Source organism: Numenius arquata, chromosome 15 (assembly GCF_964106895.1).
Source record: "Numenius arquata chromosome 15, bNumArq3.hap1.1, whole genome shotgun sequence".
NCBI classification, from domain to species: domain Eukaryota; kingdom Metazoa; phylum Chordata; class Aves; order Charadriiformes; family Scolopacidae; genus Numenius; species Numenius arquata.
Window position 1 is genome coordinate 14,576,500 of NC_133590.1, and position 19,278 is coordinate 14,595,777.

Consider the following 19,278-nt stretch of genomic DNA (forward strand, 5'->3'; position numbering starts at 1 on the left):
TCACCTCAGCTGTTCTTCCTTAATAACTCCGCACCGCAGTTTTGGGCGTGACAACAAAAGAAAAACAAAAGTGCAGATGTGATAGAAGTTGAGGTGTTAGCAGAAATTATTTCCGTTTATAACGTAGCTGACATTCGTGAAGGTGCTCAGGCATCAAGACATTTACAATTATCTAAGCTTAAACATAAATTTAGATGTTGGCATTTATAATCTTTCATAGGAAAGTGATGATATTGTTTAATCGAGAGGTCAAAATAAATTTAAAGTTGTCCCATTTTCTTCTCTTTGCCCCTTTTTAATAATTCAGCATAGACCCCAGTAGGTAATATATCGTAAAAGATGGATGGAAAACTAGATATTCGTGTGGAATATATTCTTCATGAAAGGTAGGTGAGAAATTAAGATTAAAAATGCTCCTGTCTTCAGCAGAAACAAGACAAATCTTTTCATTTTTAACTTACCTTTTATTTATGAGACATCAGCTACAGACAGTAAAGGAAATTGCAGCATTCACTTAAAAGCAACGTTAGCAAGTTCTGACAGATTGTTAAAAGCTGTGACCGAAGGCAGGGTGATGCACATCGATCACCTGTGACAAGGACCTCATGGAGCTTGTACCCTTGCTTGTACCCCTGAGGTGGGTCATGTGGCCCTCAGTGGGCCATTTCACAGGTACATGTTCCTTGAACCGCCCAGGGGATTTAAATGCTGGCCACTCACTTAAAATAAATACAATTATGTCCTACGACTCTGTGTCCTCCCACAGATCAAATCTGACTTTGTGTGTAATATGGATTTTCCAGCACTTACAGTCCAGTTTCTTGCCAGATATTAGAAGTAAAGGAACCAAAGCAACAGAGCCAGTAGAAGATACCGTCCATGGTGGTGAAATCACGAGATCATATTCCATCCTTGGGATGCAATAGCATGAAACACAGCTTTGAACGCTAACTGAGTTTGAGAGATTTTGATTTCTAGGTATAATTACCATCCATGAGCATAGCCCAAGATTTACATTTCATTAATATTCCTAAAATATCCATTTCATGTGTGGCATATTGTGGAAATATATACCTCTGGAGATTATCTGGACCAACCACTTGCTGCAAGCAGGGCCTTAGATTAGGTTATCCAGGTCCGTGTAAAGCCAAGTCTTGAATAGTTGGCTTTGAACATGAAATAGTATGAGTAATACTGTAAGTAGAATCATCATTACGTTAGTGAAGCCACATGAAAAATTAGAAAAAGGATGTTCCGGAGAGGCCATGACTCAACCAGCCCTATAGGAAACAGCAAACCTGGCTCCAGTACCTGTAAAGCAGAGAAGTATTTGGGTACTCATTCCACTTCAGCTCCTAATAAGGCAGCCTGTACATCCTGGAAACTACATTTACAGATTTCATACAGAAAAGTCTAGCCTTGAAAGTAATTTTTCTTTCTTTTCTTTTTTTTTTTTTTTTTTCTCCCCATGGTGATGTTATTACCACTTGTATTTCTGCTGGCAGGAAGGTATTGCCTACAGCTGCAAACTAATATAAACTCAAACTTTCTGGGTCATCAGAAATGTGATGGACGAACCGCTCTCCGCAGTTCCTTCATCCATAAGATAACTACATTAAAGTATTAACACGGTGTCAAAAATTGTTTGCTGCCCCTTCTTTGCAAGTTCTTCCTTCTTTTTAAACATTTCATTTCACGAACACTTCATTCCATAAACATGTGTCAGACCAAAGCTTAAGGTGAATGGATTTGAGCTAGTAAACATCAGAGGAAAAAATTATCTAAAAGAATTGGGAATCTGTAATGGTATAAAGGACTTTGCTGATGGGGCAGTCATTTTGTGTTGCTCGTACAGCAGCATCTTGCAACACAGGTCTTGTAATTTTGAGCTGTGTACACAGAAAGGCCACAGCAAAAAGCAGGAAGGCAACTGTGTCCCATTAGAGCTTTCCTTAGATATTTCAAACTAGTCCAGGAAAAAAAAAAAACACCAACAACATATAACAGGCTGTAGGACTGTACCAGATTTGCACCAGAACAGAGAATTGGACCTCGGAAATCACTTCTCTCCCTCACTTCACCCATTTTCGGAACTAAAGGGAACTCACCTTTTCATTTTCTCCCAGGTTAAAATCATACCAATTGCCTTTCATTTTAATGAGCAGTGCGGATGTCTCACGCATTTAACTAGGTTTCTTATGATTTGTCACATTTAATAGCTGACGGCTATGCAAGAGCTCATTACTTTGGGGATCCTGGTGAGAAAGACTGTTGTTTTGAAGTATTATTCTGGCTGTTGGTACAAATTTCACACAGGAAAGTAAGTAAGTAGTAAGCTGATAAACACCTTCTTATATTACAAAGGGTCTGATCAAGAGAAATATATATCTTTACATTCTACATTATTGCTTACACAAAAGGTGGAAGCAGTTAAAAAGGTAACGCTTCCCATGTTTATTTACACCTGTATTCTTATGTACACAAATGGTGGAAATAATTTTTCAAAACCCAGTATTTCTCAGCTGGTTACCTCACTTATTTCCTCTTTTTAGTAAAACTGTGGAACCATGAGAAGCGTCCTATTTCACTTTCTAATGACTTCTAGTAAAAGTGATCCTTTCATCACCACCACCATATTACCAAGCTCAGGGAAGGCTCAATATTATTCTAATCCTTGTTTCTGTGGTATATCACAAACAGACCTTAGGTAGTGTTGAAAAAAGCCTTGAATGCACAGTACTTTGTACGGAAACCTTAGGAGGACATTGTTATTTGACATTAGGATGGTATGCAATGAAGTCCAAAGCTGAAAGACATAATTTGCCAGTATTGGTCAGTGGAAGGTCCTCACTAACCCTCACCCCTTTACATTTCTTCCTTGCTTTAGCTCTGGTTAGCATCTTCCCTCTCCTGCTCCCACTGTGGCATCTCCCCTTCAACAACAGGCAACCTGTATTACGCTTATAAAACATAAAGAAATATTTAAACTGAAAGAGGGGAGATTTAGACCGGATACTAGAAAGAAATTCTTCACTGTGAGAGTGGTGAGACACTGGCCCAGGTTGCCCAGAGAAGTTGTGGCTGCCCCATCCCTGGAGGGGTTCAAGGCCAGGCTGGATGGGGCTTTGAGCAACCTGGTCTGGTGGGAGGTGTCCCTGCCCAGGGCAGGGGGGCTGGAATGAGATGATCTTTAAGGTCCCTTCCAACCCAAACCATTCTATGATTCTATGATTTAATCTCAGGCTTATTTCAGCAGCCACTCCAAGGGGTGCTTCACCCTGCAGACCCCCCCAGCTTTCACTTAAGAGCCTGACTCTGGAATTACTGACACCAACAGTTTCTTTGTGGAAGATCCTGGCTCTGTTGGTAATTTTCTTAAAGGTTAAAGCAGGAGGCCTCCGAATAAAGCAGCACCTTCTCACTTGATAACTGCAAGAGCAGTCCCACTGGTTTCAGCAGTAACACCAAGGTGCAAAGAAATGGTGCAGCCCGGGTTTTGTACCTTGTCCATCCCATGAGACAGCACACAAGTTCTCATCTTTCTCTTTTTTTTTTTCTCTTCATTTGTACACTTGTACACTGGAAAGATGAAGGTACAAATGAATCTTAGGAAGCAGCTTCTGTTCACATACTGACCCTTAGATCGAAAAGACCACGTAAGAACAAGGTAATTACAACTAAATGCAGCCCAAGGTCGCAGGATACATGTGGGGTAAGTTTTAACCTTAGTGTTTTTGGTAAAAACCAGACTCGCTCATTGACATTCTTCCCATCCACACTCCCTCTCCCTTCCTGGAGAGTCAATAAACTCAGCTGTGGTTATTCGAGTGCACTGTAAAATAGCTGCTACAGCCCAGTGCAGCAGAAGCTGTACCACTCTGGGCATGAAGCAATCCCCACGGTGCCTTTCCCTTCCCTGAGAGCAACGTTGCAAAGAAAATTTTATGTTGGCAAAATGCTTGGAGATGTTTCAAACAAATGCGTTAAAGATTTGCAAACCATTTACCCGGAGCCATTAGTTATAAAGGCCTGGGCTTATTGCTATAGCCTTCTAAATAAAAGCTGAAAATGATCCTTTTTAATCACAAGGAGCACAAAACCAAGCTCAGTGCAGCCATCTCCTTAATATCACACCTTGAAATTCAGCCCTTATGCAAAGAAATTTTCAGGGGCTAAGCACTTGCATGTTGCTGGGAGAAAACACTAAATTGCAGTTATAAATGGTTAAAAATAGAGGTTTAATGCAGAAAACACAGGCAGTTTTCTGTGTCACCTGATGAGCAGCACGCATCACTAGCATGGCAAATATATTCATGGTAGTCCTGGAAGTGAAAATGTCTGGGTTGTGCTCTGACTCACCGTGCCTTTGCAGAAGGAAAGATTACTATTATCTGCTCACATAAAATCATTGTGGTGGGTCTGTTCCAGCCTGAACCTCCGCTCCACCAGCCTGAGGTTTCTGGAAATTACTTACCTGCCTCATCACTTGAATTAGGAAGCTGGAGACAAAATGCAGTGCAATAGCTGCCAGATTGCTTATCATCATCTTTCTTTGCTGTTACTACGTTATGAGGTCCTCTGGGTATATCCACAAATGCTGGAAGTTCAGAGACAAAGACACTTTGTAAAGGGTATGTACTACCCAAATAGCCTTCATTTGTTGTCTCTCTATTAATTACATTCTTTTCTGTTAAGCCTGCACTCCAGTTTGATATGAGTGGAATCTTGTTTTCTCCTAGGAGCCTCGTCTTATGTATCTCCTCTATTGGCTCTCCATTAGCTATGCCATCTACTCCATCTGCTGTTAATCTAGATGAACTGCAATTTATATTGAAGGACAACACTGATCTGTGAATTTTTTGGCATTTAATTCGAGGTTGGTCAATGCACACGTTGAGCGACTTGTCTAAGTAATAGATGGTATTTGAACACTGCTGAGAAAGCTGAAGGTGGACACATGAGATGAACGAAGGTGGTACTTTCTCTCTCCCATCACTGCTTTGAAGATCCACGCCATTCTTCACGTTTCCAGGGTCAAAAATCCGCTTTCGTGGCTCTTCACTTAATTGCATGCAAGATTCAGAAATCTTTAATAGAGAGACATTTTGGTTTGCGTGGCCCAGTGGAGGCCAGTGACGGAGGGCAGCAGGGGTTTTGCTCAAGGTGGGGGACATGGTGTTGGGCTCTTGTGCAGCTGCAGCTCCACATGCTGGGTCTCTGGAGCCTGCAGCAACACGCCTGGCTGTAATAGTTATGGAGGCAAACCCTTTCGGCTGGTTTTGACACTGCTTTCCCTCTGCGATGGGAGAGTCTGATGGAGACGTGGTGTCATCTAAAGATGCTTGAATTTCTAATCTGCTGGGAAGTACCGTAAATGCACGATGGTTAGCCAAGGATTGCTTCATGTGATAAGCACTGGGCTGGGGGATGGTGGACTGCATAGGCAAAGCGGGCCAATTTTCTTTTGATTTATTCTCATCAATCATCTGCGAAATAAGTATTGGTGAAATCAATTTCATATTTTGTGATGACAGAGATTCCTGCAAATGAAAAGATTCAAATTATCAACATACTCTATCATAACATATATAAACGTTTCTCATCTACCATCTATCACACTGGACAGTTTTGTTTGAGATTTCTTGTTAAATTTCTATTCATCCTAACTTTTTTGTCATTTAAAAACACACGTTCTTGAAATAAGCCCTGAATTGTCTGGGAGACTTCAATAAAAACCTTATCACTCTGGTGCAAAAAAAAAAATAAAGTAAAAAATGTGTATTCTATACTATTATTTTCAGTATTTAACCCATTGTTGCAGTTGGGATTTATAGTCACTACATTTCTTTAAAAATGGGCACATCAAGGGCAATTGCCAGTTTCAGACTCTAAACTGTTCTTTCATGACAGTCTGCTGGAATTCAAAATGCATTTAAATATATTGTGGATCGTTATCCTGAAGGTCCACGTGTGCCACCACATGCTGCAGAGGACATGTGGGCACCAGGGTCATGACTGCTCTACAACCTCACCGGTTAAAAAAAACTTCTCTATGATCCCTCCTGCAAGTGATATAGTTTCCTTTAAGGGCTGCAGGTACCATTTTAATTCATTAGTTCTCTCTAGCTTACCATTACTTGGTGGCACCTGTCAACGATGGAAAACCACATATGTCCGAGATTAATCAACAGGGGCCCAGATTCATTTTTCCAACCATGACAGTAAATATCTATCTTGATAGACCGGACATTACTTTACTTGATGTGATAAAGGAGGTGCTTTTATGTTAAAGCTATCTGACAAAGAGTAAACCTGAGTTTAAAATCTCCTGCTCTTATTATCCACACGGCTGGTCACATAAGTCACATGCTATAAAGCATCTGGCCTAATCTCATTGCTGCTGTAAATTGGCTGATTAGATTGCTCCTGCCCTGTGTTCCTACATCTCCCGGTCCTAATAGGAAAAAAACCAACACTGAATTGGCATGCAAATTCTGAGGATTAGCTCCATGATGAAAGCTCGGTGAAGTTCATTCGGGGTTTAGGTGCCATTCGCTGGCTGCTTGTTATGAATTCATCTCAGTCGTACCTGGGTGTCCATCATCTGATAACCAATGCTGGTACTTGACAAGTATTTCACAAAAACATAATATTATTCTCCCTCAGGGAAGACTGTGTGAGTGACAGAGTTGTGGCCTCCCAGGTGCCACAGTCATCCTTCTCAGGGCTTGGGTGCAAGAGACAGGACCCTGCATCGAAGCCCTTGGGGAAAACTATCCCTGTGCTCCTGTCTCCCATCCATGGAAGCAACACAGACAACAGGCTCCTTTGTGACTCTTGGGAAGGCTGATTTGGGAACCCAAATAGGGAGAGTTAGATCAAGAGTTTATTAACAAAGTGAAGTGCCAGGTAAATTCTATCAACTCTTTAAACCAGCTGCCTGTGGTTTTGACAATTCAATAATTTCTCAGCCCCAGGGAAAGAATTTTCTTCCGTCTTTGTTTCTTTCATGGTTTGTAACAACATTTACCTCATATTTTCTGCACTGCATTTACTTCTACCTACAGGTTTAAGACCTTTGCATGCTTTCCAAAACTCTTGACTTCCCAGAGATTTCTACAGGGCATTGAAGAAGAATGTTGCTTGAAATACTTTATTTTGGATGCATTTCTCATGCTCCAGTAGTTAATTTGACATTTATTTCTTTTGTTAAGGGCTGCACAGATGGAGACATCCTGGAAGAGTCCAAAGGCATGTCAAAAATGCTCCCAATTAGCTTCAAACTCATGCACCGATATTTTAAATAATTTGCTTTTCCTTTTTCTGCTTAAGTATATGTATTATTCCTTCCTCCCGATCTTTGGCAAATAAATGGATCTTTAAGGTTTGACCAGCTGATCCTATGCTCGTTGGGAGCTTTCAAGCTTCACTGCATCTTGTGAAAAAAAATCTGCACTTACACAAAGTAATTGTGGTGAACTGAAAACCTCAGGCTTTATCTTGAGAACATCTGAGACAGAGTGTACTGATATTTGGGATACCACTTGATTTACTCTCCTGAGGTGTTTTTAACAACTTCTTTTCTCCTCACAAAAGATACAATTTTTTTCCTCCTCACCAAGAGCACATCGAATCACAACATTTAGCCATCATTTTATTTGGCTTTTCTGCTGCCTGAGCTAAGCCTAGCTAAACAAAACCCACTCCAAATACCCTGCTCAGCAATCACTGATTGTTTTTAAAACCTGAATGCATTCTGCTGACCGCTGTCTAAACAGAATTTATTTATTTTACCTTGGTAGAGCCTGATTTTCCCTCCACAGCACTCTGCCTCTGAAGGCCTGTGCATGTCCTCTGACCATCAGTGCCCCATGGCTTCTGTGTCACTCCTGGGGAAAAAAAGAGCAGAGAAAGTAATATTATTTCAGTGTCCTGGAGGAGATGAGTTCAAGAATGTAGGTTTGAATGTCGTGCCAGCAGGAGGGAAAAAGCTACTGTAAATGATCTGATTGCCCTGGGATCTTGTTATCAGAGGGATCCTATTTCTCCCCCTTCCCAGGAGCAGCGCTTGAAATACCCCTGGGATCCTGTTGCAAAGATGCGTTTGTGGACAGTCTAACAGTGTGCTCAGGGCTGATCCAAAGCTTGAATATCTCTGCTTTTGATTTCCACGGCCTCAGGCATGAGTGTGGGGGAGTCAGGGAAGATGGGAAATGTGGATTTCAACAAATGTCACTTTTGTGTAGTCTGGAACTGCAGAACTGGGAGCACAAGTGTGGACATTAATGGGCCGGATGCTCTGAGTCTGATTTCATTTGAACTAAGTCACCTTCACATTTAGACAATTACAGAAATTTTAAATCATATTTGGAAATTCTATTACATCATAGCTTTTCTAATTCAGCGATAACTATTACATCAGTATCTCAGTCTCTGATTTTGTCATCTTTTGCTTTCTGTGAGCGCTAGCCTGTCTGCAGCTTTTTACACGGACCTAATTTCCATATAACACGGAGCCTGGGCTGTTGCAATGATGCATTACGTCTGCTGTCAAGAGTTTTGCCAGAAATGACGTTACTTTCTATCTTGTAATAAGCATGCAAAATTAATTTTCAAAAATTCTCCATTTGGACTGAAATCCCTTGACATTACTGGCTGCTGCTTTACAGCAACAAGTCACGCCACCAGTAAGACCTTTTGTTTTTTCCTTTCACTTCGCTTGCCACAGAAGTTGATCATTTTTCACCCAGCAGAATTTCAGTTTATATGTAACATTATATTAACAAAGGAGTATAAATCACATTAAAAATTGCTCATTAAAGCATATCCACTATAACAGGATGGTTTCATCTCCTTGGGTGCAGCTAAGGAGTGGAAGGGAAAGAGTGGGAAGGTATCAGGTCTGTCTCCCATCGAGAGATCTCCTTGAGTCCCACCACAGAACAGCAACCACAAAACACCACCAGGATGTTGGATTAACCTTCTAGTTTAATAAGGTATGCTAAGGTATACTTTACTAGAGTATATTTTATTTGCATAGCTCCAAGATGCCAATGCCACTGTGTAATTCACAGCTGGCATGAAAAAAAAAAAAAGAGGTTTGCTTTTGTCATTGAGCAAAAGAAGGTCCTGAGCAACAGAGAAAACAGCTGGACTCATTAGCCACAGTATGGAAAAAAAGAGAATCCAGAAAATAGCCGGAGCAGAGGGCCGAACTACATATCTTTTGGCAAAGAAATAATGCACAGTTGCAATCAGTGAAAATGCAATGAACCTGATCTAGCATTGGATGATGGTAACTGCTGGCACAAAACACGGGCAAGATGCCCTTGGAGCCTGGTCCTCATCCTGTTGTGGTATACAGTGAGGAGACGCGCTTCCTGCGAAGGACAAAATCCACCTGTATCCAGGAGCAGTGGGATAGGGGTAACTGCTGGGTCAGCCTGATGGAGAGGTTATTTTCAGTGTATCAGTACTCTGGTGAGTTATATGTGATACCTTCATGATGAAGAGCTACTACATGCGCTGTCTTATTTACTTTTTTAAACAACTAAGTAGGGAATAACTTGCAGAGAAGGATAAAGAAGAAATTGTTGAATTGATGTAGAGCAAGACCTAAAAAAAATCCATAAGTTTGATAAACAAAACGTATCTAATTAAAGCAACAACTTCATGTAAGTTATGAATATTTTCCTCAAACATTGTACAGTAAGAAAACCACAGTTGTCTCAGATCAGGCTGCAGAGCTACAACAGGAGAACATCAACATGTGAATGTCAACCAGTGTGCGAGGAAATCCAGAAGGCTGGCCGGAGATAAATCAGTTCCAGACAGGCATGTTTTGCCAGATGGCTTTTCATGAATTTCATTCAAATGTATTTCCAGCACAAGAGGAAGACTGAATACTACAGGGTCAAACAAGAACAAGTTGTCAAAATCCACACAGTAGATTACGTATAACACGTAAGTTATTCTTATCAAAGTAACCTCCTGTAATTAGCAATAATCTGTAGGTAGAACCTTCCTATTTCACACAGATCCCTTGGATTAGATTAATTAGTTCATGCGCTTTTAACTCTAAAAAGTAGCTGTTTCTGAAGCAGGAGAGATAGGAAGAAGCGAGGTGGGAAGAAGAGGAGGAAACGTTTATTGTCTTTGCTAAATCGTCCAGAGTGGTGTTTTGCATTGCATTTTGTACCATATCCTGTGCAACGGCATTCTCATATTACTATGGGAATCCTATTGTTGAAAAACACTCAGACTTTTGGCAAGTCATTTCAACTAGTCGCTGAGATAGATTAAATGGCATTGGTGGCAAAAGCTCTGGTATTTTTCATGATATTATTGAATCTATTCTAGGAAGCTTCACATTTGTTAATTCATGTCAACAGAACAAGGGGAAAAAAAACCCCAAACCTTTAAAAAGAGCTTAAATCTGCATTTGAAATGAAGAAACTTCAGGGAGCACAAGGTTTTAGCTGAGCTGTCTCACATACAGAGGTTTTCATACAAACTCTTATTGCTGACAAAACACATTGCGCTGTAACTCTTGTTACACAACCAAATGCAAAGTTCAGTTTTTCCCTGGTGCGAAAGCATGAAAGAAATGGCATTTCAAGTACTTTCCATCCCCGTGGGGAGTATGAGAAACTTATTTCTATCCGAGTTGAAATCCTGAGGATTTGTTTAACCTCCCCAGACCTTCCCTTCCCACCGTGACCCACCTCTCCAGCTTACAAATGGGAGGTGCGATGAGGAACAGAGGAGCAGTCGCTGGCATATGAACTTTGTCCTATTACATCCTCACTCTTTTTTATTTTTTCCCCCTGCAAATACTGTTTGTTGAACCAAATGATATGCTCCTTGGCAAGGCATCTGGACATCCGGCTACAGACCAGGGTTTTCCTAATTACGGAGTGCAGCTGGAACCGATTCTCCCAGTCTCGAGTGCCTGGATGTCTGCCTCGGGCCAACTGGCAGACAGCTCAGATAATGATTCAGAAAAGATGTACTTGTAAATCAGCTTGCTAAAACACAGATGGATTGCAAAGGTGAGGGTGCTGGTGAAAAATAGTGTACCGCGAATATTTGGCATGCAGAGGACAGCCCAGTTTGTAGCCAGCTGAGGTTTTGTACAAAATTTGAGGCCCACATGAAAATAGTCCACGGATAATGCTATTTTGCCAGCGTTTCAGGTCTTTGCTAGACACATACAGACTGCCATGCTAGGGGCGGTCGTTTGATGACACTGGGCAGAGCTGGAACGACTTTAGACCAGTGGGCCTGGCCTCATGTCCAGTTTTTGTCATGACTCCAAAGGGAGTCAGGGTCCCTCCCAGGTCCACAGACCACCTCCTCCAAATCCTCCATGGTCCATCCATCAACTCCATGTCTCTCCAATTTAGAGACAAGAATGTCTTGCGGGACAGTGTCAAATGCCTTGCACAAGTCCAGGTAGATGATGTCAGTTGCTCTTCCCTTGTCCACCAATGCTGTAACCCCATTGTAGGCCACCGAATTTGTCAGACACCATTTACCCTTAGTGAAGCCACATTGGCTGTCACCAATCACTTCCTTATTTTCCATGTCCCTTTGCATAGTTTCCAGGAGGATCTGCTCCATGATCTGAGACTGACCAGCCTGTAGTTCCCCAGGTCTTCCTTTTTTCCCTTCTTAAAAATCAACTTGGAGGAATTAATTTATACTTTATTCTGTTTAAAACATTGGATTTGTTTAAATTTTCTTGTGACTTATTTAACTCAAATACCTGAGGAAGCCTTGAGGAAAGGAGTGTCATCATTAAAGATTCACCACGCTCCCTCTCAGTAAGGGTTGGGAGAGATCATAATTCACTTCTTCAGATCTGAAGTGAGTCATTCAGAAAAACCATCCGGTCATTACAGATACATCTAAGATGAAAGCCAAGTCAGAATGAACACCAGAACCAAACCCACACCTCCTGATCTTCTTCATGTGTCATAAAGAAAGAATATCATGAAATTGCAGAGATTATTGTAATCTAAAAATAAAACTAAACGACGAAGCGAAAGTTCACATGCCCGGAATTAAAAGTAGAGGCAGACAAATGCTGAAAATCCTACCTTAAACCGAAGTCCCTGCTGATATTAAATTGATTTATAGGGACTTTACTGGTGAATGTTGTGTTTACTTGTTAGTGGACAGAGTGATGCATCTCCAGAAAGCCTTGGAATCCATCATGGACATTATCCTGAGCCTTCAGAACTGACGTTAACTTCAAGAAAGAGGTGAGGTATCATGTTGACAATGGTCTGAGGGCAGCATCCCAGCGAAGACAGGGCAGGAGCAGGGCCCCATAGCCACACGTGGATTTTATCCCCTTACGATCTCATAAAAATGCACCCGAATATCACCTCTGCAGGATTTGCCATTCAGCTGCCTTCATGTGAGAAGAGACAGCAGTTTTCACTGAGTTACTTAGGGAGCACACGGTGTCATCCTGATAGCTCAAACACAGCTAGAAACCACACTGTACTTACCCATCAAGAGAGGATGACAGAGGGAGAGCCCATCAGCCCTGTTAAAGCATCTTTGCTGAACTCATAAGAAGTAGCATGCACCTACTTACAATGGGGGTCAAACAGCAATAAAAGGGGAGAAAGCAGCTGCCAACTCTTTTCTTGAAATCTTTCTTGTCATGAAAAAAGCCAAACCAATACAAACAAGTACCCTGCCACAAAAACAAGTACTTGAACACAGTTGCACAAAGATAACAGTATTTTAAGGCAGCTTTGTTGGGAAGATTTTCAAATCAAGGTAAGGAAAACAGCCTGAAATCATTTCAGTCTGAACAGGATTCATTATGTAAACAAAATAGAAAAATATTTTTTTAAGATGTCAGGATGGATTTTCTTCTATTACAAGTAGCATCATGAGATTTGTTAACTGAATTATCTTTCCCTGCTTGCACACCTTGAAGCTGTAGCTGGCTGCCTGCAGAGATGATTACAGGATCTGCCACGGAACGGACAAATGAGTTCTGGTCTGCTATCAAAAAGCCAGAAGTCATAAATCTCTCATTATCCATGCCATTAGAAGCAAGGTACTCATCAGGGGGTTAGAAAGAGCACTGGAATTATATCTCGAAACCCATGCATAAGAGAAAAAAATATTGTGTTTTCATTATGCATTGTTATGATTCTTTATCTTCACTTAATAAAATAAAGTGGGGAATCACCCCCAACATATCCATCACACACACACAAACAAAACTAAGTACCTTCCTCACTTTCTCCTTTTTCCCTTTTCTCCTCATCCTCCAAGTTTTTTGTTTGGTTTGTTTTTCTTTTTTTTTTTAATTTTCAGTGGTATGTGGGGGAACACATTCCTAGGTTTCTCTAGGCAGCATAAACTTATGCTGACAAATCTCAGTCCCTAGAAGCAGTGACTGACTCACCAAACCTGCCGAAGCCCAGCTGTGTGGACATAACTCAGGCCAAGGACTCAAATGGGAGTACACAGGAAGATTTAACTGACACAGGTTTGATTTCTTCAGTCTAAATAACATGGTCTGTCACTGGATCTCCCTGCTGGAGCTCCTCCAAGATCTTTATAAAATGTGGTAGGAGGGGAATGAGGAGCTCAAAGACAAGGTATTAGAGGAAGGATACCTGTAAAGCATGGAGAACTGGGGTGGATCACAAGGGATAATAGTTTAATAGCCAAATCATTTTCTTTCATAATTTTTCTTCAATACTTTCATTGCAGAAATGGAAAAGATGTCATAAATGTCACAGGGTCCTATTCCTGTGGCAGTAAGAAGTACTGGAGACAAGGAGCAAGCCATCAAGCTCCTCAATGCAGATGAACCAAACAACAGAGGTCTTGAAGTTCCATGGTTCCCCCAGCTTTGATGACTGGTGGGACTGGCTTCCAGACATCTCTTTGCACTGCTAAAAGCAATGCAATATTGTCGATATATTTCACCAAGATTCTGGGAGATGGATACTTTTGTATGATTTGGACATGTTTTCCTAAGAGGATGTTACGAAGCAGTGAGATGTTGTGCACAAGCAGCAAAATAAACCAAATTATCCTTGAAGAAGGTATAAGTAAGGTGAGGTTGAACAGGACTCTGAGCAACCTGATCTAGTTGAAGATGTCCCTGTTCATTGCAGGGAGGGGGTGGACTAGATGACCTTTAAAGGTCCCTTCCAACCCAAACTATTCTCTGATTCTATAACTCTGATCCTGACAAATGTGATTCTTGTGTGAGGTGCTCTATCCTCACACCAAGGCACGGGGCAGCACAAGGGAGAAACCTTTGGTTTCTTGTCAAAGTGCTTGTTTGGTGGCCATCTTATTTTTTTGGAAAGCTGCTGTCACTAAAAAGTTTTTGGGGATTTTTTTAAACAAGTCCTTCTGTAGGGCTCCAGGAGTTCTGGAAGCAGAGGAATCACCTGCAGAGGTTTTGTCCTGGAGGTGATATTTGGAACCATGCATGAACAGGCAGATTGATGGCAACCAAATGGAGATGAAGGGCTGATGGGTTCTGAAAGTCTGTCACCAACATGGTGCAGGAGGCTGGAGAGGAGAAAAACCAAGAGCAAGGTGACTACTGGAGGCCTGTTGCTTCATGCAAGAAATACCTAATGCTGACTTTTGAGTTAGAGAAACTTGAATAAAACATTTAAACGTGAATACTGGATGTGCCAGAAGTTTCTACAGAAAAGAAGGTAGATGGGAGATAGAGACAAAGAAAGGAAGAGAGTGCAAGGAACATCAGCATTTACATTTTTACCATTCCTCTTATCTCTAATTTTAAGGCATTCTCAATACTATTCATGGTCCAGATCCTTGCACTAAGATCCATTAGTACCTATTGTAACATTATTTGGCTTATTGACAACTGAGTACGTAATGTACTTTCAAAATAAAGATGTAACTAACAGGAACATTTCATACGGAGAGAACTGTTGGAAGGGATCCTCCACCACTCTTAAAATCCCCTTCGCAGCATGTTATTAAGACATCCACATTTTAGTGACCACATCCCTTTCTGACAGTATGAGAATGTTTAAGATCGCCAGAAAATTCTGAAGTGACTGTAAACATGACAAATACTATGCATAAGCAAACAAAGGAGAAGCAGTTCTGCAGCCAAAAAATATATTTATGAGAGTTATTTTAGTGCTATTACGTGTATTCATATAAAGGTCATAACATGCACAGAATTTGATGGTACAAATGGGTTTTGTAAATAAAAATTCCACCCATGTTACTCAGAACTGGTAGCAATTACAAAACAGGCACATTTGCCTAAAGCTGCTTATGCATAATAAGAGCTAGAGGTAATTGTTTGGCCTCAGTGATTCAGTATTTCTTACATTTATCTGCTTTTGTAAGAGCATAACTTTAAGACAAGAGACTGTAGAGAGGACAAGAGAAAACCTGTGCATTGTCTGTTATCCATGCATTTTATAGCTCAATATATATCCTGCTGCACGGATTTTTCACCATGCTTTTGCTTAACAATGGTATTTGCTTTATTGATTTTTTTTTTCCCTTTTTAATACTCTTAATACAGTGGTGGCTCCAGAAAATGATGTGTGCTGTGGGTATAGATGCTTTTGTCAAGACATCAAAGTAGTGATTCCAACACACATCTGTATTAGACCAATTTTGTTTCCAAAACAAAGAAACAGGATGTTCACATGAGCCAAATTTGACACTGAACAATTTGTACAACGGAACTAAACTCAGTGGAGCACCAGTCATGCCAGATTTAATATAGACTTTTCATGTTACTTTTGTATAATAGAAGCATTCATTTTTGTGTAATACTTGGGATACTTTTTCTTTCTGGAGAGCCTTTCACATTAACTGCTGTGATTACAGACATCAGAAACTGCTTGATAATAGGGGATGCAGCAGGCTAGAACCAAGAGAAAAAAACATCAGTGTTCACAGGATAAAACCACAATAGCTAAGATTTAAGTAAGTATGGAGTCTAAAAAGTAAAGTTTCTAAGTCACTAGTTTTATCACAAAGTAAAAACTTTTATTTTGCATAATTTAAGAAATACTATGCAGCTCCCACTAATTGCAGTTGCCACTGACTTGCCTTGACTCTAAATCTAGCAACTCTTCACACAACTGAACTTAGTAATTATTCTACCACGTAAAACTTTTTGGTTGGTGAAATAATACCTACATTTGCCTTTTGAAGGGAAACTGAAAAACCCATCTCTATTCATAGCATTCTTTTACCACGCAGCTGTGATTTGTTTGATCTTGGAATTAGCCCTTTTGAATTCCATTGCAACAGGTTTAGAAACACAGATCATGCCAGAGATTAAAGCAAAAATATAGGAATACAAATATAAAACAGGGCATGGTGGATTTTGGGTTTACTACCAGATTCAACAAAAGATACCTGGTAATTGCTTTTGTTTGCTTGTTTGTTTAATCACTCAGGCTTTCAACTCGGAAAGGCAGGGGGCAGAAAAGCTTGGAATCAATGATTAACTGTTAAAGCCCTCAGAACCTTAATTTTTGGTGTCTTTTAAATACTGGTGGCAAGGAATGACATTTAGAGTTCTTGAGCTCTCTTTTGGCTGCAGATGTCACCCAAATAAGAAGGCAGGGCCGGGAGCTGCCAGCACCCACCCGGCCCCACCGGCCGGACCAGGCAGCCGTGGCCGCTTTTCCCACAAGCAATAACCTGCTGCCTAGCAACAACCCAAAACTCATGATTGTTTGTATATTCCATTTCTTGTGCAAAACTAAAAGCTCAGATCCCAAATTATTGCATTCAGCAACATCAGAGCTGCAACAGATGGATAAGAATACGTATTTTCCTTTACTGGCTGCAAGACTTCCTTGCTCTCCGTGTTGCAGTCGCAAAATATACATACAGTCCCCAGCACCTTTTGGTGCCAGACCAATCTGGAAAATATTTCAATATGTGAGTAGTTATTTTCACAATAGTTGTCCCCGAGAATCGACTTCTACGAATAAAGTAATTCATATATTTAAGTGTTTTAATGATGAGGTCACTAAGACTGACTCAGGGCCAATCACAAAGGGTCACGTTCACGCTGGCATTGGTATGCTGGGTAGCACGACAAAACTATGCTTGCAGGGAAGTTGTCCCTGTGTTTTAGAAGTCCTGATTTTTCCTAATTATTATTTACAACAAGTGAAAAATTTAAAGAAATAATAACAACCAAAAAAACCCCTCCAACAACACTTTTGCACTGTGCTCTCTACTTGGAACAAATTTTTAGCCTGATTTCCAGAGGGAATTTTGATTTATGCCCTATCCTTCCGTCTGTCCAACCTGGAGCTTTTGAGCTTGCGGGCTGTTTCAGCCAACATGACGGAAGGGTCGATAGCTGATCTCCAACAAGCTTATTGCAAAAATCAATGGCTTTGTAGAAATGAGAGGCTGCCACAGAGAGAATTCACCACGTCTCCCCCTCTTTGATACACAAACACATTTACCAGCTGGGCAGGACATCCCTAGTGCCACATCGGTGGTGGTGGGCGCTGGTCCTTGTCCCAGGAGCAACGAGGAGGCACAGGGTGGGGGGACAGGGGGAAGAGGGGGTGGGTGAGGAGATGCAGGGAGGAGGGAGCAGCACCAGGAAGACTTGGGTCTTGGGGTACCAACTCATCAGCTTGGTCTCTTCCTTCTTAGTCTGTTTTTTCAATTTAATCTTTTCATTTTAATTCTCTGAAAAAATATGGAAATCTCATGCTAGGATTATGGAAATTGGAGGCTTAAAGAAAAGTTAAGCACTGGAGGCCGATCTAATGATGCTGTAGCTGCTTGACCGCAGTATTGCCTTTCCTTAGACGTAATCATGTACAACATCTGTCCTCTTTAAAGTCACATAGCAAACCATTACTGGAGTAGTTATCTTCCTAAATGTGCCTGCTATGATAGACACAGCATTGGACACCCAAATTTTACTACAGAGAATACCTGGAATCATGCCTTGTGAAGTAATAACTGAACAGTTTAGGTGGGTATAATGAACTGCTGAACTAACTATCTATCGAAGGCAAAATTAAGTTGTTCTGGATGATTACCACCACCACTTTGTTTGTCCTACAGTTGTTCTGTTCAGCGACAATCTCTGATCCAGAGCCAACGCATAAGCCATTAAATAATTTAGCTGCACTCTTCATCCAGCACAGCTCCCCCAGCCAAATTCTGACCCCTCTGAATTTCAGTCTTTTCACTGTGTGCTCTGAGATAAGAGTTGATCCCAAAGGTCTCTTTGAATCCACCAGTTACAGGAGACAGACTTTGTTGAATGTGCTTTCAAAAACCTCTTTGGTCATTATCGATATTCTCTCTAACATTAGCCACCATTAAATCCTGCGGCTAGAAGCTGCAGAATGACCTATAGGGCATTACCAAGCATTTTCAGGCTTAACAAGGAGAACACTAAGAGTTCACAACCCCGTACTAGAGACATCGATGCTCAGGTGGGACGTGCCCAGGTGGTGGTCTATCTGAAGCCAAGAGCAATGAACTTTGCACGGGGAGCAGGGGAGATTCATCCTTGTGCAGAGAGAGCCAGCACAAGCTGTGGCAAAAGAGAAGTTCAGGTGGAATTTTCTTTTAGGAAACTTTCAGCTGGAGATTTAGTTTACACATAAAACTCTACAGCCATTCTATATTGCTGCGGTGCAAATTTTGTAGCAAATTTCTACATTTGCTCATGCAAATCATATTTTGCAGTCTCTGCTCTCCATTTTGGGCTGGTTCACAGCTGAACTCTCTCACAACTCTCCCCCCTCATCCTCTCTAACCCAAGCAAAAGCACCAAAGGAAAATCCCTTGGAAACAGTGGGCGTTTTATAGAATAGGTTGCAATTATTAAACCGACCTCCTTGCACCAGACTTGCAAATACACCGCACCAGTGGATTACTCACTGCCAGCCACATTAACTCACTTAGTTAATGCATGTATCGGCAAAACACAATAACTAGTTCTACCTGGCTTCTGAATCCTTGGGAAAATACAGCTCCCACCCTTCTTCACCCCACCACCATACTCCTGGGGTAACCCCAGGTAACTAAGGCATTTACTGTGGGTACACTCCTGTCTGTCGCTCTGCTGCTGGGCCCATGCTTTCCCACTTTAGGATGGTGTCCTGGCTAAATTCCCAGCCACAAAACCACTGCAGGTAGCTGTGAGAGGCCAGTGAAGTATTTCATTTCCACCAACTATGATGTACCTCCTTCCAGAAATAACAACTTCGCTTCTCCTCTGAGTAGCCTGCA

At 41.2% G+C, this 19,278-nt stretch overlaps 1 protein-coding gene across 1 annotated transcript in view; it reads right to left on the reverse strand.

The window, feature by feature from the left end:
* C15H10orf90 (chromosome 15 C10orf90 homolog) overlaps window positions 1-19,278 on the reverse strand; it is a 68,441-nt gene that overhangs the window by 27,596 nt on the left and 21,567 nt on the right. The window contains 2 exon segments of the mRNA XM_074159095.1: window positions 4,475-5,540; window positions 7,795-7,889. Of these exon segments, the coding sequence (XP_074015196.1) occupies window positions 4,475-5,540; window positions 7,795-7,889 (1,161 nt within the window).